We start from the raw sequence: 25,502 nt of genomic DNA, 5'->3' as shown, positions 1-25,502 counted from the left end.
AGGTAGTGAGCAACAGTAGAAAATACTGGGCATACAGATTAGTTGAGGCTACTTGGGCCTACAACACAACATGGAATACCACCACATGGTTCACACCCTATGAACTGGTCTATCGGAAGAAGGCTTTGTTGTCAATAGAATTTGAGTTCAATACATTAAGGATGGCAGCTCAGCTAGACCTAGACCTCAGCCATGCATAAAAGGAGAGATTACTTCAGTTCAATGGATAGGATGAATACATATTGCAAGCCCTTCTCCATATAGAGGTAGTTCAGCTTTAGAGAAAGATATGGCATGACAAAAATATCAAGGAGAATAATTTCCAAGAGGGAGATTGGGTACTACTCTATGATTCAAGATACAAAGATTTCAAAGGCAAGCCGAGGACAAGATGGCTGGGACCCTACACTATGGAGAAATGTAATGATAATGGTTTAGTTCTGATCAGAACCATTGATGATGAAGCCATCCCCATGCTTGTAAATGGACATTGGTTGAAAGTCTACAAGAAACCCCTCTTCAAGTGAGAGTTGATTGAAGGTTTGAACAAAATAGTGATGGTAGTGGAGGATGTTTTATCTTCCACTTCACCCACTCACTGAAGAAAAATAAATAAAAAAATAATAAGGACTCAAGTGAAAACCTCCATGAGGCACTTGAGTCCCATCATTGGGTTGAAAACCTCTTCTGAGGTGGCCCAGTGATATCAAAAAAAAGAAGAGCAAAAAGAATAAGATCCCTGGGTGAAAACCTCCCTTGGAGGTGTCCAGGGCAGGCAATTAGGGTGAAAACCTCTCTGAGGTGCCCTAGTTTTTTTTCAAAGAGAGAGAAAATAAATGAATTTTTGTTGCATTGCAGGTTTGCAGGAGGACTACAAGGAGCAGAAGAAGGTGCCAAGGGGACCCTGACACTCACACCAGCATCCATCTCACCTTCTCCACACCTTCCTCCATCGTATTTGGAATTTCTTTCACCCCACTGTACCTCTTTTTCAAAAACTATGTTTTCTATAGGAGGCTTTGTGTTTTCTATAGGAGGCTCCTGTAGGGATTACAAAGAGCCAGAAGTGGCTATAGAAGGCAGTTTGAGGGAAAAATAAGCTTCATGAAGGACCTATAATCCCTCCTACAATATTCAAACCTCCTTGCCATCATTTCCAAGTCTACATCACACCCCAAGCATCATTTTTCTTCTTGTCCAAGAAAAATAGAAAAAAATAGTTTTTTAGTAAAAGTAAAAAAATAAAAATAAGAGAGGAAGCAGCACCATCCACCTCACCTGAATCCTACCTACTACTTCTCCATCTTTATCTACACCTATGGCATCATCCTCAAAGCTCCAAGCATAGAACGAAGCTAAAGTTTCAAGGGGAGAAGTAGCTACAGGAGCTCCTATAGGAATTCCTATAGCAGCTGATCCCATCAAAACCCAACACTAGCAGCAGGAGAATGCACACATGAAGGTTGAGAAGGCACCTGAAGCTTAGACTCAGCCAGAGAAGAACCTGTACAAGACACAACCACACATCAGCAAGCAGACAACATACATCAAAAGAAATAAAGGCATGCAGCAGAGAGAGCCACAACACCTCACAACAGATACATTCAGATCACAGGTAAGTAACTAAATCACTCCTCTGTTTGCATTTGTGTAATTATAAGTCATGCAAAAGCAACGAGATGGTTGAGGTTGAATGAGGGAATGATGGCCAGTTAACTTGCCCACCTTCATTTAGTTGACTCTACTCATCCGAGATGTCACCCACACGTGTGTAGGGACAACTCCAGCCCAAGATGCCAAGACAGGTAGTGTAAAAAGTGTGAACTCCGATGCAATGATGGGAGATGATTATGAGGAAAAGCCATTATGAGAAGGTAGGTGGGGACCAAAGGTCTGAATATGGCCAACGTATACCTTGCCAACTCACCCCTCATCACCGGAAATATCCATAAAGGGTAATAAGTACTCCTCCCCGAGCATTCTCACCACCTTTTCCTTCATTCTCTCCTCGTAACTCATCCACAACAGTCTCCTTGTGCCCCCATAGCCTCGTAACCATCATCCTCCATCGATCTCTCCTATATTCCTGCTCTCGACATTCTCTACAGGATCACCTATAGGTTCTATAGGAGCACCTATAGGAATTCTACAGGAGGGACAACAAGCTTCTACAGGATGGGCAATGAGTTGTTTTGAAGGGAGAAAACACGAGTTTTAGCATGATTTTCAGTCTGAAGAGGTAGGGTTCATGCATGCCCCCTATTGAACATCAATATATGCAAGAAGCGGTTTCAATTTGAGGAGGAAATAAGTCTTTAGGAGAGGAGAAAATACATAAAAAAAAATTTGGCTTGTTTAAAAAAAACAGTCTCCTCTGTTTCTCTGTTTTTTTTTTCAAAATTCATTGCCTCCACCTCCATATTTGGTTTTCTAAAAGATTATAGACAATATGACATGATATTTTATGAGAAAGGAGCCCACTAACTCCACGAGGTTCCATGCACATCCCCAAGTAGTGGACATATTCACAAGAGCAAATTGGATGAATTTTTTTGAGAAATTCTGAGGGTTTGATGAGGAGATTGCCCAAGAATTTTCCCTCTCTTTGGTCTCTCACACAAGAACACATGCCACTGTCACCTTTAGAGGTCTTTTCATGGAGATAACCCCTGAATTTATTAGTAGGGTCACTACACTTCCTCTTGGGCTGCCTTGGAGAAAGGATGAGAAACTAATTGGCCAGACTGCCAAGAAAAACTTTTTCCAAAACAATGAAACCCCTGTAGAGGATAAAAATGGCATTAGAAGGGCTAGCATACCATATCCTTGGGATGAAGTTAGCTATCAAATAATCAAATACATTTCTCATGAGGGGAGGTACAACATTGTCTATGGTTATCACTTTAGAATCCTAGATGAATTAAGGTATGGCATGGACACTCCAACACCTTAGAAGCTCAATATCCCCTACTTCCTCCTACAGTACCTCATTGACTCTAGCACTAAGGTTCAAGTAGGAAATTCAAAGCAGCTAGATCACCATGGGTTAATCAAAATCCTAGTGGAGGAAGCCCTCCATACATTTACACTCCCTATAGCATGGGAAGTTTTCCGAAACATGACAGTTGAGGATGACATAAAGACCTTAACCTATGATGTCAGTCCTATTGGTAGTGAGGAGGAAGAGTAGCAAGGGGGAGAAGGTGAAGCCACTGGTGACTTAGCAGAACAAGAAAGGAAGGAGGAAGAAACTGAAATAGAGGAGGAGAGAGCTGAAGAAACAGAGCAGGAAGAGACAGAAAAAGAGACAAAAGGAGGAGAAAAAGAGGCAGAAAAGGTAGAACAAGGAGAAGAGTCCCTTGAGACTCTGGAAAAGGAGGCAGCAACTGCCCTCACTACCCTCAGTACACCAATCAAGCCAAAGCAAAAGAGGAAAAAACAAGCCTCCATGTATTTCAGGGCTAGGAAGAGCACAAGAATCAAAACAGGCAAACCTCAGCCCTCTTCAAAAATGCCAATTATAGTTGAAGATTCACGCTCTACCAAGGGGAAAGAATCCCCTTCCAAGACACCTATCACATATGAAAGGGGGACTCCTAGATCTTCCACATGGAAGGAGAAGGTAGTACTATAGGACTCAAAAACAGTCCTACAAGAGGCTTAGACAGTTCTACAGGAGACATTATCAAAACTACAAGAGACCCAAAAGATTGAGAGAAGGATGGAAGGTCAGCCATAGGTAAAGGAGGAAGCAACAGAGCTACAAGAAATTGATCCCCAACCTAGTCTTTCCTCCTATTACAATCTACTTGAGGGAGGAAGGATAATCCCACAAAAATTTGCAATCCCACTATTCTTTGAATTAGAGAAAGAAAGAATAAGAACACATAGGTGGATGCAAATAGCCAAATCTAAAGGAGTTGAGGATGTTGGCCATATGGAAAACAAACTTAGAGAAATGGGCAAAGAGTTGAGTGCTCTCAGAGACAGGGAAGCAATTACAAGAAGCCACCTTGAAACTGAAAATGAATTGTTAAGGAGGCAACTACAAGAGAAAGAGACTCAGTTGGAATGCATGGCCAGCTTATCCATGGAGGCATTGCAATGTAGAATGCCATGAAAATCCTATGGCCTCTATCTCAAGGACCAATGGTTACAATCCCAGATAAAGACTCTAGCACAAAGAGGCACAATGCCTTTCCAAGATTACAGACAGTTTATGGATCTGTGTGACCAAAGCACATCAGAGGATAAGACAAAGATGGCAGAATTCTACCTACATAACATGGATTTCACAGATGTGAATATGTGGGACCCTAATGCCAAGCTAGGGGACCTGCAATTAATGGACATGGCCTCATGGATGAACCATGAATAATTGAGGGCAGTAGAAATAAAGAGATTGATGGTAAAGGAGTAGAATGAGCCACTAATGATAAGAGCCGAGCCATCAGATCATATGGCACTCATCAACACACACAATATGCTTACTAATGACCCTCAAATTGCCCCTAGATATCTCACCAATTAGGCACAAGTCATTGCACACTTTGAGGATATGCAAAGGCCACTTGGGGATGACTGTGTGCATGCATGCATGAGGAGATGAAACACCTTACCACGTAGTTTGCAGATCAGGGAATACCATTCCCCCATGAGGTTGAAGGAGGCATTGAAAAGAGTGCCAATTTACAAGCACTCCATGCAGAGGCCTAATGTCAACTAGATTGGCCTCAAACTTAGTCCCCCACTGCTGTTAGGAATGCTGGAAGGTAGAAGAGAAGAAGAAGAGGAGGAGCAGTGGAAAGAGATAGACAAGAAGGTAGGATTCTATGGCAAAGAAGATCAGACCACATTAGAATCCTGGGATGCTAGGGAGGCCACCAGGGCCATAAAAGATGAGGAGATTGACTAAGTTGCTCAGAGGATGAGTAATACTTTTAGTAGGGGGTGATGACGAGCCTCATAAATGGGTAATTATATGGGCTCATTTTACCTCCTAACCTAGTCAAATCAACCATTCTCTTAGCTTATTTTATGATTTTTTGATTATATTTATGCATATAGAGTGAGTTGAGTTAGTTATTGTGCCATGTGGTCTAACATGTATTTAATGAAGATTATTGATGAGTTTCGAGGTCAAAGTCAAGGATCCAATGGAAAAATGGTAGCAATAACTCGAAGTGGACAAAAGAGAGGAATTATAGGAGGGAATCCCCCTCATTTATTACTCCTCACTTCAAATTCCCCTTCATTCAGCTCGGAGTACAAGCAGCCGAATCATGTACTAGAAGGCAGCCGAGCAAGTGGGGGATGACTAATGATTATCTTGAGTTTTGGGAGCCAAGCCTCCCTAATTTTAAAGAAGCTATTGGTAGCTTCATTTGTATAAGTAGAGGGGCCTAAGGCCTCGCTAGGGTTGGATTTTTGTTGGATTTTTGCTTATGTAAACTCTTCTCCAACTTCGAGCTTATTATTTTGTGACAATTTCATGTAATCTTGTTATTGTTTTGATAATAAAGATGGAATCCTTTTTGAGCTAGCATTGAGTTACCTCAGAGGGCTGAAGATCTTGGGTTAGGGCCAAATCCAAGAAACCAAGCTCCTCTTTACTTGTATTTGTATGTTTTATTTCAGTTTGTATATTGGGTTGCTGTTAGATGCATTTCTTTTATGATTAAGAATAGGTTGTTTTTGATGATTCAATAGTTTTCTTCCATTTGTGCTTTCTATAGCAGGTTAAACAGTGATCAACAAGGACTCAAAAGGCTAGTGACAATTCCTTGACCTCTCTTTCTCCCTTTGGGACCATGATTTGAGGCAAAGACCCTCTTGCTGCCCCAAAAACACAGACTTTCCTCCTTCATAGGACTTCTAGTGTTTGCAGCTTTTTAGTAGGTTAATAGTCCATCTTTTCTTTGCTTTAGATCTTCTTCATCATGCTCACTTCTTGATTTGCAGTAGTCTTCTTTCATGATTTCCTTTCCTAAATCATTTCTCAACATTTCTTTTCATAGATCATAGTTTAGACCATTTTTATGCAAAACTTTGTTTTTCCTAAATGCATTCATTTCACTTGTTGCTTGATTTCCTTGGTTAATTGTCTGTTTCTTTGCAGCAGATCTATTCCAGTAGTAGGCCAGCTTATCAGTAATCACACCATCCATCTGATCCATGCCCTATACGTCCCCCAAATCTCACCTCAATTCTGCCCTAGTTTCCTGCATTTTTCCATAGAACTTCTTCCTCTCTCCTTGAGCAAACCCAATCATCTCTTTCTCTCTTGGTGATTCATGGTAGACCTTAGGTGCCTTAACACTTCATTCCAACCTTCATCCACCTTTTTCACCCACTCTCACACCCTCAAAACAATGGAAACTACTCTCGGCTTCCTCCTGTAGGCCTCCTGTAGATTCCTTGTTTTCCTCCTATAGATTTCCTATGTCCTCTTGTAGATTTTCCTGTAGGCTTTATTTTGAAGGCAGAGTGTGGGAAAAGCATCCAGAAGGCCACCTAAGACCTCCTAGGACCCATCCACACCATCCTACATCCTCTCAAGTCCCAAAACTACCCTTCAACACCACCTATTTGCTGCCACATTCACACACAATAAATTACATGCGTGTTAATTTCACATAAAAATACATAAATATCCAAAAATATATCTTTTGCTTATTTACTTCCAGAAATAGCATAGTTAGATGTTGTTTACTTCCTTGAATAGGAAATGGAATTCCTTTCATGGTTTTCATAGTGCCTTCTACAAAAGTAGAATTAGTTGGTTAATGAGGGTTCACTAGGTTTGCTTTACATTTCAGTCTTTCTCCCTTTTGCAGTTAGAATAACATCTATCTTTCTTTCCTTTCATCACATATAGAGCTTCTTCTGGAATCCATAGAAGTTGGCTCGAGCTCCTAGTGATCTTGCACCGGCTACCAAGTGATAACCTGCAGTGAGAACTAGTACCTGTGCATACAGCACCGATGCTTCGAAGTTTGTTATGAACTACCGGGTTGATAAGAGTAAAGTAGGCAGCCTAGGAGTTGCAGCATTATTGCTGCAATACTGGTGCTCACCAAGTGCACGGACCCTACAGCTGAGTGCATAGGGTAGATCGAGTCTTTAACCATGGGAAGAATTAATAAAAGAGAAGTTATACCTTATTTCTGTGTATCTTTTCTTGTTTTATGTATTATTGGGTATAAATTGCAAGTTTACTATTTATTCGCTGCGCAAACTCATACGAATGTGTTGTATAAATAAATATAATGTAAGGCATCCATTTACACGAAGATAACTAACTGGTGTAAGAAGATAAGTAAGATCTTGGGTGTGACTTAGGGAAATAGTGCAGAGCGCTGCTCTAGCAGCGCGGAAGCCCCACAACCCCTGGTTAGGGCTGCACGAAGGAAAATATATCAGGGCGTGAAGGCCAGGGAAGTACGCGAAGTAACCTACACACAAGGACTAATAGTTGGACCGGATCAATCCCTCAGACATCTCAAGGGTGCGGAAACCTAGTTTCAACACCCCCCCCCATACTACTTCGGGTGAGACCTCAGTCTGCGCTCCGCAGATTGTTGCCGAAAGGGTCAGTAGTATAGGGATTTGTTTGGCTAATTAACTCCAAACCTGGGTCAGGCCCCAACAAGCCAACAAGCCTATCCCATAGAATAAAAATCATGAGAACAAAAAGCTTCCAACGTGATGATACAAGAGTAGAAGGGACTCCAAAGCAACAACAACACCATCATTTTCAACACAAGGTACCTGCACCACAAAACAATCATCAGAGAACAACAAAAAAGGGGAAGAAAAATAACATGCATCCAATACACACAACATGCACCTTCGGTCTTCAACCACTGCAACAAGGTATTAAGCACCACAGGTAAGTATCCCGCTCACTCTCTCATGTGCATAATGTAGTCAAAAGATGTAAAGGTTACAAGTAAGTTTGTTTATAAGTGAAATGTGGCCAGTTAACTTGGCCACCTTTAATCAGTCAACAAAGACAAAACAATTTTTCTTCTCACACATGGCAGCAGTCAACTCAGAAACAGAAAGGAGAAGGACAAAAGTAGTTAAGGCTATGGAAGCATGAAGTGGGAGTTGATTATGAGGAAGTGGGGAATGATGAGGTGGTAGTGGGGACCAACGGTCCAAAAATGGAAACTGTACCTCGGCTGCCAGCACACCACCTCACCCCAAATGACCATAAGAGGATGTAATCATCATCTCCATGCATTCACTTCCTTGACGCTCACTCTCACAAGTCGCTCTCATACCCAAGCAACCTACAACAAGGAAGACACCATCATTTTTCTGCATAGGAATTCCTACAGGATTGCATAGGAAATCCTACAGGATTTCACACAAGATTCCTACAAGATACACAGAGACAGTCTACAGGATAGGCCGAGAGGAGTTTAAGAGGGAAAACATGGGGGTTGACCACAACAAACACTATGAAGAGGTAGGATTTGTAATCACATCCCTCTTTCAAGTTTGAGTGAATTTGGCAGCTGTGCAAGAGAATTATCCACACTGTCATCTCAGTTTTTTCTACTTCTGCATTTGAAAATTGTATCAACCATATCATCTCCTCAAATCTCACCAACTAAGATGACAAATGGGTTTAATCGAAGGGAGCCCACTAACACTATGAGAATCCAACAACACCCTTAGGTACTAGAAATCTTCACAGGACATAACTGGATGGGGTTTTTCGAAAAATTAATGGGGTATAATGATGAGGTGGCCTGAGATTTTTCTCTCTCCCTCATTCCAGTTACCAGAGTCCATGCCACTATTTTGATAAGAGGCCTCTCCATATAACTAATCCCTGAACTCATTAGAAGAGTTACCACACTTCCCCTAGCAGTACCATGGGGGAAGGAAGACAAATGAGATAGCTAGGTTTCCAAAAGGAAATTCTTTTTAGAAGGGGAGAAACCCGCTGAGGATAAAAATGGAGTAAGGAGATAAAGTCTTCCATATCCCTAGAATGAGGTGAGCTACCAACTTATGAAATACATTTCATGTGAGGGTAGGTATAGTGTGATCTATGGCTATCATTTTAGGCTCCTTGAAGAGTTGAGTTTTGGAGCAGAAACACCCCCTCACCACAGGCTCAGCATACCATACTTCCTACTGCAATCAATGATAGACACAAGCATCAAGGTGCAAGAGGGAAATTCCCAACAGTTAGCTCACCATGGGTTAATTAGAATCCTTATAGAATATGCCCTCCAAAACCTCAGAATTCCTATACAATGGTTAGTTTTCAGAGACATGTAGGTAGAGGAAGACATCAAAGCTCTCACATATGATGTTATTCCTACTGTGAGTGGAGAGGAAGAGGAAGAGACTGAAGTAGAGGAAGAAGAAGTAAAGTAGCAAGAAGAAGAAACAGAAGGAGATGAAGATGAGATGGATGAAGAAGACGATGAAAAAGAAGAAAATGAGAAAGATGAAGAAGAAGAGGAGAAAGAGAAGGAGGATGATGAAGAAATAGAGGAGGATGTTAAGGAGGAAACTAATAAAGAAGATGAGGATCTACAAGAGGAAGAAGAAAGGAAAGACATAGGTGAATAAAACAATGGGAAAGAGGGGGCAGAAGACAAGGAGGAGTCAGCTAGGGTGTCTCCAGAACCCTCTGAGAGAGAGGCAAAAACTGCCCTCACTTCTCTTAGCACCCCCATCAAGCAAAAAGGAAAAAGACAGAGGAAGACCCCCTTATATTTCAGGTCAAGGAAAAATACAAGAATAAGTCAGGGGAAACCCCAAACAGCAACCAAAATTCCCATTGTGATTGAATACTCACCTAAACAAAAGGAGAAAATGCCTTCCCATAAGTCTCCTATCACCTATGTGAGAAGGCCTATGACTAGATCCACCTCCTCCAAGGGAAAAGAAATTGTACAGGATACAAAGGAGAATCTATAGGAAGTAGAAGAAGTCCAAAAGGATACACTAGTGAACCTACATGAGACACAAAAATTGGAAAAGGAGGTAGGCCAACAGTAAGAAACTAAAGAAGAGAACCCAGAGTCAATATAACCTAGCCCCCAACCTAACCTTGACTCCTACTATAGGTTTATTGAAGGAGGCAGGGTCATTCGTCAAAAAATTGTTATTCCACTGTTCTTTGAGCTTGAGAAGGAAAGAGGTGAAACTCATTGATGGATGCAGATTGCCAAATCCAAGGGGCTGGAAGACATTGGGTATATGGAGGAGAAGGTTAAGGAGATGGGAAGAGAGCTAAGTAGCTTGAGAGGCAGAGAGGCTATAATGAGAAATCAACTAGAAACAAAAAATGCATGGTTGAGAGGACAACTGCAAGAAAGAGAGAATCAATTGGCATGTATGTCCAGTCTCTCTTTGGAAGCAATACAATGTAGGATGCTAGCTAAATCCTATGTCCTATACCTCAAGGAATAGTGGCTGTAGTTCTAGATCAAGACCCTAGCACAGAGAGGCACCATGCCATTTCAGGACTACAGGCAGTTCATTGATCTTTGTGATCATAGCACACTAGAAGATAGGGTCAAGATGTCTGAGTTTTATTTGCAAAACATGGCCTTAACAAACATGAATGCATGTGACCCTAATTCCAAGCTAGGAGATTTACAGTTGATGGCTTTGGCATCATGGATGAACCATGAGGAATCAAGGGTTGCAGAGACGAATAAGATATTGGCAAGAGAGCAAATTAAACCTCTTATGATTAGAGCTAAATAGTTAGATCCCATGGCCCTCATCAATAGCCATAATTTGATTGTAAATGATCCTAAGCTTGCACCTAGATATCTTGCTACCCAAGAACAAGCAATTTCACATTTTGAGGACATTTTTAGGTTGTTAGGCGATGATAGCATACATGCTTGCATGAGGAGATGGAACACATTGCCATACAACTTAAAGATAAGAATGAGTTTTATTTTGAGCCAACACCAAGTTAACTCAGAGGGCTTAATCTCTTGGGTTAGGGCCCAACCCCAGCAGCCAAGGCTCCTCTTTCTTGTATTTGTATGTTTAGATGAGTCTCATAGCTTCATTGTTAATTTGCTTTTAGATGTGTTTTCATTGCAAGTAGTGTAGATTGGATTGGTTGTTTATTAGTTTGCTTCCATTTGTGCCTTACATTAGTAGCAGGTTAGTAGGGATAAAAGGAGTACCACAAGGTTATCAGTGGGTGTCTTTGCCTCATTTCCTCCCTTTGGGATCATGATTTGATGAAGGGACCCTTATGCAGCCCCAAAAACACAGATATCCATTTCTTGCATAAGCTCTAGAGTTTATGATGAGCCTCATAAATGGGTAATTATATGGGCTCAATTTACCTCCTAACCTAGTCAAATCAACCATTCTCTTAGCTTATTGTATGATTTTTTGATTATATTTATGATTATAGGGTGAGTTGAGTTAGTTATTATGCCATGTGGTCTAACATGTATTTAATGCAGATTATTGATGGATTTCGAGGTCAAAGTCAAGGATCTAGTGGTCAAACTGCATCAATAACTTGAAGTAGACAAAGGAGAAGACTTATAGGAGGGAATCCCCCTCATTTATTTCTCCTCACTTCGAATTCCCCTTCATTCAGCTCGGAGTACAAGAAACCGAGCAAGTGGAATATGCTTGATAGTTATCTAAAGTTTTGGGAGCCAAGCCTTGTTGATTTTAAGGAATTTGTTGGTAGCTTCAGATGTATAAGTAGAGAGGCCTAGGGCCTCACTAGGGTCGTCTTTTTTTTTGTTTGTGTAAACTCTGCTCAGATTTCGAGCTTACTATTTTATGACAGTTTTATGTAATCTTGCTATTTTTTGATAAATAAGATGGAATCCTTTCTGAGCTAGCACTGAGTTACCTCAGAGGGCTGAAGCTCTCAGGTTAGGGCCCAATCCAAGTAGCCAAGCTTCTCTTTACTTGCATTTTCATGCTTTACTTCAGTTTGTAGATTAGTTTGTTGTTAGATGTATTTCTCCTATGGTTAAGAATAGGTTGCTTTTGATGATTTAGTATCTTGATTCCATTTGTGCTTTATGTAGCAGGTTAAGAAGTGATCAGAGAAGATTCAAAAAGCTAGAAACAATTCCTTGGCCTCTCTTCCTCCCTCTGGGACCATGATTTGAGGAAAAGACTCTCTTGCTACCCCAAAAACATAGATTTTCCTCATTCCTAGGACTTTTAGTGTTTGCAACTCTCTAGTAGGTTGATAGTCCAGTTTTGCTTTGCTTTAGATATTCTTTATCATGTTCACTTCCTGATTTTCAATAGTTCTTTTGCATGCTTTCCTTTCTTACAACATTTCCCAGCATTTCCTTCTATACATCATAGTTTAGGCCATTTTAATGCAAAACTCTGTTTTTCCTAGGATGCACGCATTTCATTGGTTGCTTGATTTTCTTGGTTGAATGTTAGTTTCTATGCAGCAGATCTCTTCCAGTAGTAGGCCAGCTTACCACAAATCACACCCTCCATGTGATCCATACCCTATAAGTCTCCCAAACCGCACCTCAATTCTGCCCTAGTTTCCTTCATTTTTCATAGAACTTCTTCCTCTCTCCTTGATCAAACCTAATCATATTTCTCTCTCGTGGTGATTCATTCCAACCTTCATCCACCTTATCCACCCACTCTCACACCATCAAAACAACAAAAATTTCTCTCGGCCTCCTCTTGTAGGCCTCCTGTAGTTTCCCTATTTTCCTCCTGTAGTTTTCCCGTGTCCTCCTGTAGTTTTTCCTGTAGGCTTTCCTTTGAAGGCTGAGTATGGGAAAAGCCTCCAGAATGCCACCTAAGACCTCCTAGGAAACATCCACACCATCTTACACCCTCCCAAGCTCCAAAACCTCCCTCTAACGCCACTTGTTCGTTGCCACACTCACACACAATAAATTATATGTATGTTAAATTCACATAAAAACACATAAAATCCAAAAATATGTTTCTTTCTTATTTACTTCCAGAAATAGCATGGTTAGATGTTGTTTACTTCCTTGAGTAAGTAATGGAATTTCTTTCATGGTTTTCATATTGTTTTTGGCAAAAGTAAAATTGGCTTGTTAATTAGGGTTTACTAGGTTTTGCTTTACATTCAAGTCTTTCTACTTTCTGTAGTTAGAATAGAATCTGTAGAGTAATATTTATTTCCTTTCATCACACATAGAGCTTCTTCTGAAATCTATAGAAGTTGGCTTGGGCTCTTAGTGATCTCGCACCGGCTGACCAAGTGACAACCTGTAGTGAGAACTAGTACTTGTGCATATAGCACCAACGCTTCCAAGTTTGTTACGAACTACCAGATTGAGAAAAGTAAAGTTGGTAGCCCAGGAGTTGCAACATTCTTGTTGCAATACTAGCTCTCACCACGTTTTGGCACCATTGCTGGGGAGGCGTCAAAGTATTCTGTGATTACTGCTTTCTTCTATTATTTCCTATTGCAGCATTCTGCTAATAGTTTATTTTGGAAAAAGTATACTAGTCATTTCTTTTCTTTCAGTTTTGCATTTCCTTGCTTTCCTTTTCAATTCTACAAATTTCCATTCAACAAGTTCATTTCAGCTAGTTACAATTTGTTTTGTTCAATCACAATTTCAGTTTCTGCGAGTACTTTCAGTGTGGGGAAAAAGAAACAAAAAACCAACCAAAAATATTTCCTTTCATGCCTCGTAGGAGTAGAGATAACATAGGAAAAATTTTACCCAACACCTCCATTGCTTCACACAGCTAACCTTCTCTCTTCTTCGGTGGCTGCAATCAAGCAGAACCCTTAGGTGAACATCCAGACATATTTGAAGAACCTATAGGGGAAAAAAAGAAGAAAACATTCCTCTGGAGCCAATGGTTGAAAACATAAATGCTAGGGGAAATGGAGAGAGAATAGAGGGTACCTTCCCCATTCAGGAGACCAATGGAGACAGAAAAATGAAGAATATAAGTCCTTTAGCCCTACCTCACTTCCATGGTCTGACTACAGAAGATCCCGATACCTTCTTGTTCGAGTTTGCTGTCATCTGTTGAACTTATGACTATGTATAAGATGAGCAAAAATTGAAACTATTCCCTTCTACTCTCAAGGACGCAACATTGCACTGGTTCATGGGATTACCTGGCAATAGCATCACAACATGGGCTTAGATGCAGTAAGCCTTTAACAACAAGTATCGAGACTATTGTAGGTCAAAAGATACTAAAGAAGAAATCTTTTGAATGACCATAGGAAGTGATGAGTCCCTGGAAGACTATGAAGAATGGTTCTAGCTCAATTACAAAAGGGCCAGGTGTACACTTAACCCTGAGTCTTTGAAATTGGTCCTGCTCAGGGGAATCCAGGAAGAATTTTTAGAAACCCTCCATCTACTGGCTGGGGGAGACATCTACCAACTATCCTATGAGGACATAAAGACTATTTTTAGAATCCATTCTAGAGCAGCTAGAAAGAAAGGTAGGGGTTGTCAAGCCATAGCCAGTACCTCTTCTTCCAATTCATCTGTTAAAGGTGAAATTGGAAACATTCTGGAAGACTTCAAGAGTGAGGTGTCGCAGACTCTTGCCATGCAAATGGATACCTTACATATCAAAAGAAAACAAGAGGAAGCATAGAGGGCTTTGGCCATTTTTTGCCCTAGATGCACCAGGAGGCATCTTAGGAATGAATGCCCATTGAACTCTATAAAGGTTTGTGATGGGCTCCAGTATTGTAGCAATAATGCTACAACTCCTGGAACTCCCTTATTTAATTTTATCAACCTGGTAGTTCGTAACAAACTTGGAAGCAACGGTGCTGTATGCACAAGTACTAGCTCTTGCCGCAGCTGTCACTTGGTCAGCTGGCACAAGTCCGCTAGGAGCTTAAGCCAACTTCTATGAGCTCTTAGAAGAATCTTTTTAATTGATGGATGAAAGCTAACTCGAAAGAAGCTAATCTAATTGCGAAAAGAAACTGAAAGCCAAAAAGAAATACAAACCCTAGCAAACCCTAGCAAACCCTAATTCTACCAACTAGTCCTACTGATGCAAAAATGAGAATGCAAACTACGAGAAGAGATGCCATTACTTCTAGGAAGGTAAAATGCATGTGTCTAAGTTATCACTATCTGAAGAAAACATCTTTTTGTATTTTTGATTAAGTTATTAGAATTATCATGCATGTGCTTTTAACTGGCTTTTCACTGTGCAGGGATGGATCAAGGAGGAGAAATGCTTGGGAAAGGTTGGGAAGGTTCAGAGAGGGTCTAAGGGGTCCCTAACACCCTTCCAGAGAGTCTCACAAAGTTTGGCTGCCAAGAAACCGTGTTTATGAGCTTCTACAGGAAGTCTGCAGGGGTTCTACAGGATGTTCTGGGATTTCTACAGGATGTTCTGTAATGGAATTTCAGAGCATGGGTGAGTGAGGTAAGGTGCATGAATGGATAGGGAGGTAGGTTAGGGGCCTGAAATGACCCAAGGACTGATGGATAGAATAGATGAGAGGGTGTGGAAGTCTAGCTTGCATCAAAGAAGGTTTAGGTAATGGAAAAGCAAGAAGGTAGGGTTACTTGGCAAAAGAGCAGATGGGAGATGAGGAAACAGACTTGGTGATGGAGGAGCTGATCTGGACGAGGCTCAGATGAATGAGGAGGTGATGAAGGTGCCCTGCATAGTGTTTACCTGATCAAACCAACTACGTCTTGCATACAATCAAAATATCAGATGATCTATCTAACAGTTTAATGAAATCAGTGAACAACAACCCTCTTCATGACAAGAATCACGTACAGCATGTGAACAAAACATTATCAAAGAGATATAAACGCATGACTAACTCCTACCAATCTATCCTAAACATAAAAAGCTACTTTAACCATCAAAAGCAACCTAAGTAACAAAGCACGAATTAAATCTAAAGAGCAGATTTTATTTTAAGAACGCAGCAAACACATAAAGATAAACAAAGGAGGTACTGGGCGCTTGAGATGGGCCCAACCCCAAGAGCTAAAGCCTCCTAAGAGAAATTTAGAGCTGGTGCAAAGCTGGATTCATCTTTATTGATCAAGAAATGAAGAGTTACATCAAAACTGTCCACAAGGAGAGCTTGAGAATGAGCTGAAAGCAAAGCTAATCTATTGCATAAAAATCGAACTACAAACTAGCTACAACAAGACTACGAAATGACTATCTACCAGCTACTATCTACTGGCTAACTAGCTAACATCCACTGGCTAACCAAAATGAGGCCCTAAGCCTTCATATTTATACAAATTGAGGACCCAACAGTCCTCCTAAACTTTAGGGACTCGGCTGCCCAAAACTTGGAGTTAACAGCAGTCCTACTTGACTTGCTTGGCTGCCCTTGTGCTGATTGATTCAGTGAACTCTGAGCTGATGGTGGAGAATTCGAGGTAAGGGCCCATAAATGAAGGGGACACCTTCCTACAAATCCTCTCCCTTGTCTTCCCACGAATTTGGCTGCCAAGTGCTCATTAAGACCTTCAATTTTGTCTCCAAATTGACCAAAAAGGCTACACAAAGCACCCATTAGACTTGTTGGCATAATGACTAACCAAATTCACTCTATTAACATAAATATAATAAAAAACATGCAATAAACTAATGAGAATGGTGGATTAAGTCAAATTAGGAGGTTGAATGAGCCCAAATAATTGTCCATTTTTGGGGCTCATCATCACCCCCCTACTGAAAGTGTTGCTCATCCTCTGAGCAACCAATCTCTCTCCACATTCTTTGATAGCCCTGGTGGCTTCCTTAGCTAACATCTCGGCCGATTCCTCCTTTGGCTTCCCTCTTTTCAAACTTCCTGTAGAAACAGTTCGCTGGCTTCCTGTAGAAACAGTCTGCTAACTTCCTGTAGAACCAATTTTCTCTGACTTTGCTTGCTTGGCTGGGGGTGCCTTCTCCTTGAACTGTGCTGCTGCCTGAAAGCTGACGAATCCAACACAAATGGCAAGTCTAATGTATTATAAAAGCACACAAGTACAATGAACTGCCCGAGAATAGATATTGCATGCCAAAGCTGGATGGGAAAAAGTGTTTCCAGGCCTTTAACTGAATCAAATGGCATTCTTAATCTTGGATTTGAACTCTGCTAAGAATTGATAACAGAAGCAGAACAGAACATAAGATAGATCAAGGGCAGAGAAAATATGACTTGCTCACATATCACTGCTATGAATCAGCATTTCCCTTCAATCTGAAATTGCTTCAAAACAGGCCAAAAATGAGAATTCCCAAGTTTTGTTTCAATCTGCTGTATAACCAGGAGTAGAGCAAAACTTCATACCGAATCACACTTTTAAGAATTATTTCACATGGAATAATATGGCTATTGCAAAAGACCTTGTGAACCCCTTGGAAAGTATTGAAATAAACAAATCTAACCAGAACAACACCAGAACTTTCCAGTTTGTTTCATGGTAGATTCACTTCATGCAAAATCACTGTTTTTCCATTAGTTAACTTTAATTCAAATTTCTGTTCCTAACATGACAATACTTTCCGACTGCGGCAGCTTTCTCTTCTTCATTTGAAGATGTTGAAATAAGTTTTGCTAAACATTTCATATATTTTTCTCCAAGATGTTCTGCTAATTTTCTTTTATCTCCATCTTGAGACAAGATAAACAACAGTTTCACAACATAAGCTCACATTTCAGAGTATGTAGCTTCACAAAAAGGGAAGCAATACTTGAATTGCTCCTCCCTCTCTTAAATTTTTCCTTGCCTCAACAGCCGCTGGTACACAACAAATGGCATGGAATGCTCGAACAATGCTTCCATGTATTGAAGGTGGTGTGAAATTTATTAAAGATAATAGCTGGTATATGATCTCATCAGATTCCAATAATGCAGCTGTTGTATCATTTGTTCTTTGGGGCAATGCTGTAGACATAGCAAGGTTTGCATAGGTATTAGCAGCTTTTTCTCTCAAAGCCAATACAGTTGACAGTGGTGTGCATAGAAGGTCCAAGATGGGTCAGACCACCCCATCTTTGATCATTTGTAAAGCATTCTCAGGTAAACTTGAAAGATTCTGAAGTGCCCCAATGGCTGCTAATTTTGACTTCAAATTAGCATTTGAAATCATTTCAAGAAGTGGAAATACAACTCCCTCTTTGAGCAATGCAGCGTTGTTTTGATCTGTTAAACCTATCTCTGACAACTTACTTGCCATAACAATTTTCATTGTGTCAGACCCTTCTCTCAGGTTCTGTATCAAAGGCTTGAAATAGTTCGCCTGTGCCATTTGCACTACATTATGCTCACTGTATGGGAGATTCTCCAGAACTTCGTTTGCATCCTTAGCAGCTTTAGGATTGTCACTATTTGACATTGTTACAAGGAGGAGGATACAACCTTGTACCTCTCCAATCTATTCACACACAGCCATATCCTTTTAAAGCTCTAAAAGCAATTCCACGGCTTTCATACCCTCTGCAATATCACGTGCAAGTGAACGAACAATAAAATCAATAGCATGATCCACCTCAGCTATTTTCACCTTTCTTCAAGCTCCAAACTTGATGAAGAAAAACTCAGGCTTCTCTGCTCTGGAAGACTCTGCTGTATTTTCCTATAAAACGTCTTCCTGTAGAATGCTAGCCGGATGCCATAGGATGTCTCTGCGCCTCTGCACGATCTTGGTATGCGGAAGAATTTTGAACAGGCCAAAAAAAATCAGCGAAGGATGATAGGTTAAGCTGATTGTGGAAGCAGAGGATGTATACTTCAGTTTAACATGATGCAAGTGCAAGTTGACTAACAGTTTATGAATTTCAGCTGAGCGCTCATTAATTTCTGCGTGATTGTTTTGGAGTGAGGTGGAAAAGACGTGTGCTGGCCCATGCAACTGTTGTGCTATCATGAACTGCAGTGGTTAACTGTGTGTTCTCTGCCTGTAATCTCATCCATCAGTTGCACTGGAGTTTAGACTACCCACACTATCCGTGTTTTTTAAATTTCACGTGCATGACTAACCCATGCATGCTGCGTGACTTTCTCGTGAGTGCTAGAGAACTGGGTGTCTTTCTACATTCATGGCTTAATTTCACCATTCCATTCGTTCATGCAATGCTTAGACTAGATTCATGCAATAGATGAACAAGGTTTAATCACGTACCTGAAGTCAAATGGCTGCTTGTGAAGCTTTTTGCTGCTGCATGCTCATGTTCTGCTGCTGCATGCTTGGATCCTTTGGTTGCATGAGGGCTTGGCTGATGATTTTTGATTGATTTTCCTTGTGTAGGTTTCCTCTGACCAGATCTAAGCTGCATGCATTTGTTTCCACGTTCAAATCTGCACCTTCAAGTTGCTGCTGTTGCAATGTCACAGAACCAGAACTTGTTTTCGCCATTTCTCCCAAACGGTAAAGCGGATCGATCTGAAACTTGCTGAGCATATTTCTATCATCATGATGCACCTCCCATAGCAAAATCGTGATCAATGGATGCACGGATTTCGAGAAAAATGGAAAATGGCTGAAGATTTCAGAGATCGATTTCTCGGAAACCGTGCATCAGAATCGGCTGAAACTGCTTGGGTAGGCTACTATCACCCATGTGCATCTCCCCATGAAACAGGTTTTAAAACGGATGCACGGATATGGAGAAAATGCAAAAATGGCTGATGGTGATGGAGGCTGATTTCTTGGGAACCGTGCACCAGAATTGGCTGAAACTGCTCAAGCGTGTTGCCATCACCCTTGTACAATTCCCCATAAAACGGTTTGTCAAATGGATGCATGGTTTTCAAGTTATGGCAAAAACAAATTTTGTTCCATGTGTTTTTTTCTTCAAGGCATTTTGCAAGTGTTTGCATGGTATGAAAAAATGAATTTTGGCTGTGATGCAGGTATGGAGATGGTGGAGGAGGAGTTGGAAGATTGCATGAGGGCTTTTGAACCCTTGAGGAAGCTACCATGTTCGCCAAACCACTTTTTGAAATCCATGTCTAGTTTCCCACAATTTCTACAGGAAGTTCCTATAGAAGCACAATGAGAAGCACAATGAGGTGGAAAAAATGATGGAGAAAGGCAAGGGATGGACACACAAGTGCTTGTAGGCCTAATCAACAGATTCCCACCATCAGATTCCATTTTAAACTTGAATTTGGTTCGTCCAAAGGTTCTACAGGATGTTTTCTGTAGAAATACAGAGCTTCCTGTAGAAGGCACAAGAAAAATTCCTTTGACCTTGATTTGAGTGCTCCTCCTGTCATGAAACGTCCTTCTTGCAACCTGCAATTAGCCAATGGAAATTAGTTTTATTTTTATTTTTCTTTTTCTCTTTTTTTTTTTTGAAAAACAACTAGGGCGCCTCATGGAGGTTTTCACCCTAATTGCTTGCCCTGAGCGCCTCCAAGGAAGGTTTTCACCCAGGGATCTTATTCTCTTTTCTCTTTTTTTCCAACCCATTGACCGCCTCATGGAGGTTTTCAATCAATGAGCCAATCTAAGGCGCCTCCGAGGAGGTTTTCACCTTAGATTTCTATTTTCCTCTTTTTTCATTTTTTTCTTTTTTTTTTTTCTTTTTTTTTTTCTACCCTACCCTACTTGAAAAACAAAATCATTCTCAAGTATAAGAATACTTCCAATGGAGCCATGTGCACATCGAGATTAGAGACAAACTGATGTGGAGGCTTGAAATGCATGCTTTGACAACTATCCAGATCTCAGAGACAAAATGATCTGACTTTGGAGGGATCAAACATAGCTGAGCAAGAGAGTACTGCTGCAACTTAGTGACCGTCTGAAACCATATCTCAATATAGCTCTGATATCCTTGGTTCTTTTGCTGATATGGATCATGTTTCATGTCACCTTATAGCATGACTTTCTCATCTTCCTCTTTTTGCTGATCTTTCTCTTGAATACATGGAAGATTCGATGGTAACCATGAGGAAGCTTTCTCGATCTCTGATTCTGATCTCTTCTCTTCATCAAGTGCAGCCCATGGTTCTTTGATCTCCTCTTTTGAATCTTCTTTTGCCTGATGTGGTCCTTCATTTCTTTCAATATAGTCTCTTTTTTGCAATACTCTTCCTGAGCTATGGTGAAGATCATTGAGCTCAAGAGCAGTTGTTTGGACATGTTGTGCCTCAGCTTTGCAATTGGGTTGAGCTGCTCCATGGTATGGTTTTGGAAATGGTGGTACGGGTAGTTGAGTGGAGGTGTGTAATTGAGATGGAGGTGGATGGCATTGTGGTTGGGCAGGCATTTGGGGTTGCCTTGGTGGAGCAGGAGGTGATGGTTGTGGTTGAGCAGGTGGTGGAGGAAAAGAAGTGGGAGGAGTGTTGTACTGGGGTCCCCACCCCTGATGAGGTGCATTCCACTGAGGTTGTGGCTGAGCATAAGAGTGAAATGAATGAGTAGTTGTTTGGGCATAATATGGATCTATGAAGGAACAAGGAGGAGGTGTGAACCAGGAAGGATGAGCAGGGGGACCCCAAGAAGGCATGAAAGTGGCTTGGTAGGGGTCATAATAGGTCTCAGGTGTCCCTTGCAGTTCCTGCTGGTAAGATTTAGGTCTAGGCGGCTTCCTTTGGTTCATATAACAGAGTGATTTAGTGGCTCCTTTGGCTCTATGGTATGTAGCTTTGGGTCTGTTGTGGTCACCAACAACCCCCCTTTCTTCATCTGACATTAGCAATAATGTCAAGCGAAGAGGGGACCCTGAACGAAAATCCCAAAAAATATATTTTTCTAAAGTTTTTTTTTGTATTTCTCTCCCTAAGGCTCAAATCGCATCGCAAAGAAAGGCCGAAGCATAACTCGAGCGCAAAAAAAACAAATACTGCGAAATTGCGATGAGAAGTTCATCACATCGCACACCTCACACGCGCCCCTTAAAAGAAAAACCTTCGAGCAATGAGATCGCCGATTTGCGATATCGCAAATCGCAAGCATTACGTTATACGACGTAACCATTAAACGAGAACTTGTGATATTTGCGATTTGCGATCTGCGATCTGCGATGGCAGCAATCTGCGATCTGCGACCTGCGATCTGAAAAGACTTACCACACGATAGACCCATGCATTAAGCACGCGCCTTGAAAGAATTTAATGACCGCATGCTTAAGTATCTAGGAATGATTGCGTTACATTTATCGAAGAGTCAAGTGATGATGGATGTCAGAATTATGTATTCATTAGAGATTAATGCTTTCACGTCAAGTCTTTTCATTTCACTTCTCCTTTGCGTAGACTGCAAGACACGCAACTGATATAAGTTTATATGCAGGAAACATCTGAAGGAAAGAGGAAAGCGCCAATCAGCAAAGAGAGAATGCTTTTGCAAAATGGATGCCGCATGCAGCAGAACCGCGGATTCCAGGCTATCAGCCAACCGGCACTGATGAAATTAGACTATCCGGGACTCAGAGTCAAAGGCGCACAAAAGCAGCATATTCAGAAAAGATCCTGAAGCTAAGACTTAGTGAAGCAGAGAAAGAAGTGCATGAGAAGGAGAACGCTTCAGGGAAACCTGGAACAAAGAACGGAAGAAATTCTCGACACAGGGAGTTGCCCATGCAGCACGACTCTTAACCCACTCAGTCATTCGCACGACCAGAAACTGAAAACGGCAACAGCAAAATCAGTTCGAGAAGAAACTGGGACACGCTAAGTATACACGCGGCGAATACACCCAGCTAGAGAAAGGTTTTCGAAAATATCTTCTGGTCTGCCGGAAGGAAGTGCCAGCTCCTGCTATTTCCACTTTTATCTCCCAAGCGAAACAAGAAGGCGGCTAGCCGACTCTTCCCAGGAAAGCATTACACTGTTGACAGCACTAAAGAGAATATACAGAAACGGTCAAAAATTAGATTTTAAGTTTAGAAATAAAGTTGCTTTTAGTAAAAGGGCGGTCATTTGAGGCCGATTCCCTAATTTCATGTAATTAATATTGATTAGTTAGTAGTATTTAACCCTTCTCATGGTTTTTGGAGAAGGGTCCGGAAATCTGTCAAAAAACTTATCCTCAGAACATGCACTTCTGCACCCTCAGAGGAGGTTTTTGATGAATGGATGGATCGAGATTTATTTATGTTTGCATTTTAATATCTGTTACTGATGTTGCACTTCTGTACTCTTAGCAGATGTTAGAACAAGTAGAAATAAATCATTGTTACTTGAAGTTTATTAGTGAACTTAGTCATAAATGGTACTTTTATCTCTTGGCTAGATTCTGCTAGTATTCCTAAAGTGATATGTGGCTGAGTTCTTTGTATGTTATTGCATGAATGTCTGTATTACCATTTGGCACTTCTGTACGGTGGGGTCATTTATTTATGTTTAACATATAGAAAACTGATTATGCGATATACTGTTCACAACTACTCTGCCTAACTTCTTATGCAGAATAGTTTATCTTTATTGATTTATATTCTGATATCAGTTGAATGATCTTTATTACCGGCTGCTGTTAGAAATCTTTCTAGATCGCATAACAAAAGAAAAACACCCCGGGTTAGCGTAGATTAGATGTATCTTTCTTCATTAGATTACATTAGCATATAGTTAATTTAGCAGTTAGAATTAAGACCAGATTAGAAGAATCCTTCCCCCCCTTCCTTAGATTAATATCATCAGACTCTACGCACACACACACACCCATCACATTGGGAAACTGGTCCCATTACCCCCAGTCGGACCCGCTACTCCAAACGGGCAAGGAGCCGCCAACCAGGTTCCGGACCGGGTGGGTATCCCCCTTGTTGTTGACCCGACCTCGGGGCCCTCAACATTTCTGGCGCTAGAAGGAGGGCCACAGCTATGAATGGCACATAACTCAAAATCCAAATACCATTCTAAGAGCAAATCACCCTCACCAACTTCCCCGACTTCCCCAATACGACTAAACTCGGAACTGGAAGTCGCTCGGACATCCACCGCTGCTATACATCCCGATACATCAGAACAATTTATGGTCGATCCCCCTGAAGTTCAAACCTTGATCCGTAAACTCCAGGGATTCTCTATTTTTAACCAGAAATCTGATAAATCTAAAAGCAGCTTGACTTCGCAATACAACCCTGCTCATCCCCTGACCCGATTGAAGAGTGAAAAGTTTGGCATTCAGCCAACTGAAATCCCTCTCCCCACTAGGAAAAGAGCAAGGAAAACATTTCAAGAGTCTGACAGAGAGACTCTTTCATCCACCTCATCCATTTCAACTCCCTCTCCGCGAAGTCGACCACCCACATCTCCACCTCAAATCACTCATCCATCTTCCGCAACTCTTCCTCCACAATCGTCAAAAATCATAACATCTCTATCTTCTCAACCTCAAAGATCATCTTCTACACTTTTACTAACCAGCAACTCAGCGATGGCACAATCTCCATGGAACAACCCTGGGGCGGTTCTAATGCCTCCACCCCTGAGTCCAATACCCGCCCATCCCGAGAAATGGTTACCAAAGTTCAATCCAGAAACTGGAATGCTAGCTGAAGAACATATCAATAATTTCATGCTTTCAGTTAATCTCAACGGAGTTACCAACGAAGACGCCGTGGTCCGACTCTTCCCCTATACAATGCAAGGTACGGCCGGGTCATGGTACTTCTCGTTACCCTCCGGATCTATCACCAGCTGGGATATTTTTCAAAATCAATTTCTCACTAAATTCGGCGATGATAGATCGACAGCGACATTGATCAATGATCTGTCCAATCTTAAAGCTGAGGCTCGGGAACCCATTAAAGATTTTAACTTACGGTTCAACAAGATCCTCAATAAAGTCCCCGCTGCTTCCCAACCCAGTGAGGAAGTAAGATGCGAATGGTACATCACCGCCTTACCTTCAAACTTGGCCATCTTCGTGGATAGGGCAAGCAAGACAACCTTAGTCGAAAATTTGGCTGAGGCATTAGCAGTCGAAAGACGCGTAGTAGCCCTAGAAAAGAGATCTACAATCGAAGAGCGTAAATCTAAGAAAATCTCTTTCAAAGAAGAAACCAAGAAGAAGAAAACGAAGGATCCTTTCGACATGGAAGGATTACAAAAGGTATTAAAGGCCATGTCAAATGAGATGATTGATATCAGGAAACAAGTAGCAGAATCGTCCCCAAGAAAGCCTTTTAGGAGTTTTAAGAGAAATCCTCCTATGGAGACGAAGCCACCTAGCGTGGTCTCTAACGTCGAATCTGAAGAAGAAGAAGAAGAGAGCACCGCTGAAACGCATACCGACGATGAAGAAGTGGTGGAACTGCAAGGAATGTGGGATTTCATCCTCCCACAAGAGGAAGATCAAGAAGCACTTCCGGTTAGTACAAGAAGCAGAAATCAACTTGATCCTCCCCAGACTACCCCAAAACAGAAGGGCGCAAGCCCTCCAGCAAAAGAAAAGGCCGCAACAAAGAAGACAACCCCTAAAGCGACCTCATTTAGCCCAGTCCAATCAGAGCAATCGCCTCCATCAAAGACACTAATAGTGTCGAATGAAATGGAGTATAACATCATAGATGACATGAAGAAGACTAGGGCTAATATCACCCTGTA

General features: G+C 41.3%; 1 protein-coding gene across 1 annotated transcript; it reads right to left on the bottom strand.

Annotated features, from left to right (window-relative positions):
- Positions 1-17,979: 17,979 nt before the first annotated feature.
- LOC149151806 (U-box domain-containing protein 43-like) lies at positions 17,980-18,336 on the bottom strand. The gene has a single exon (XM_089443275.1). It carries the CDS (start codon positions 18,334-18,336, stop codon positions 17,980-17,982), a length of 357 nt encoding a protein of 118 aa, XP_089299401.1.
- Positions 18,337-25,502: the final 7,166 nt, after the last annotated feature.

This window comes from Pinus tabuliformis, chromosome 9 (assembly GCF_031772625.1).
Source record: "Pinus tabuliformis cultivar Carrire ecotype Pingquan chromosome 9, CPIR1, whole genome shotgun sequence".
Lineage (NCBI taxonomy): Eukaryota > Viridiplantae > Streptophyta > Pinopsida > Pinales > Pinaceae > Pinus > Pinus tabuliformis.
Note: the sequence above shows the minus strand (reverse complement) of the source record. Positions and strands in the feature narration are given on the sequence as shown.

What these genes read in the sequence shown, in the direction of transcription:
- LOC149151806 (XM_089443275.1), bottom strand. Translation starts at nt 18,336, where the DNA reads ATGTCAAATAGTGACAATCCTAAAGCTGCTAAGGATGCAAACGAAGTT.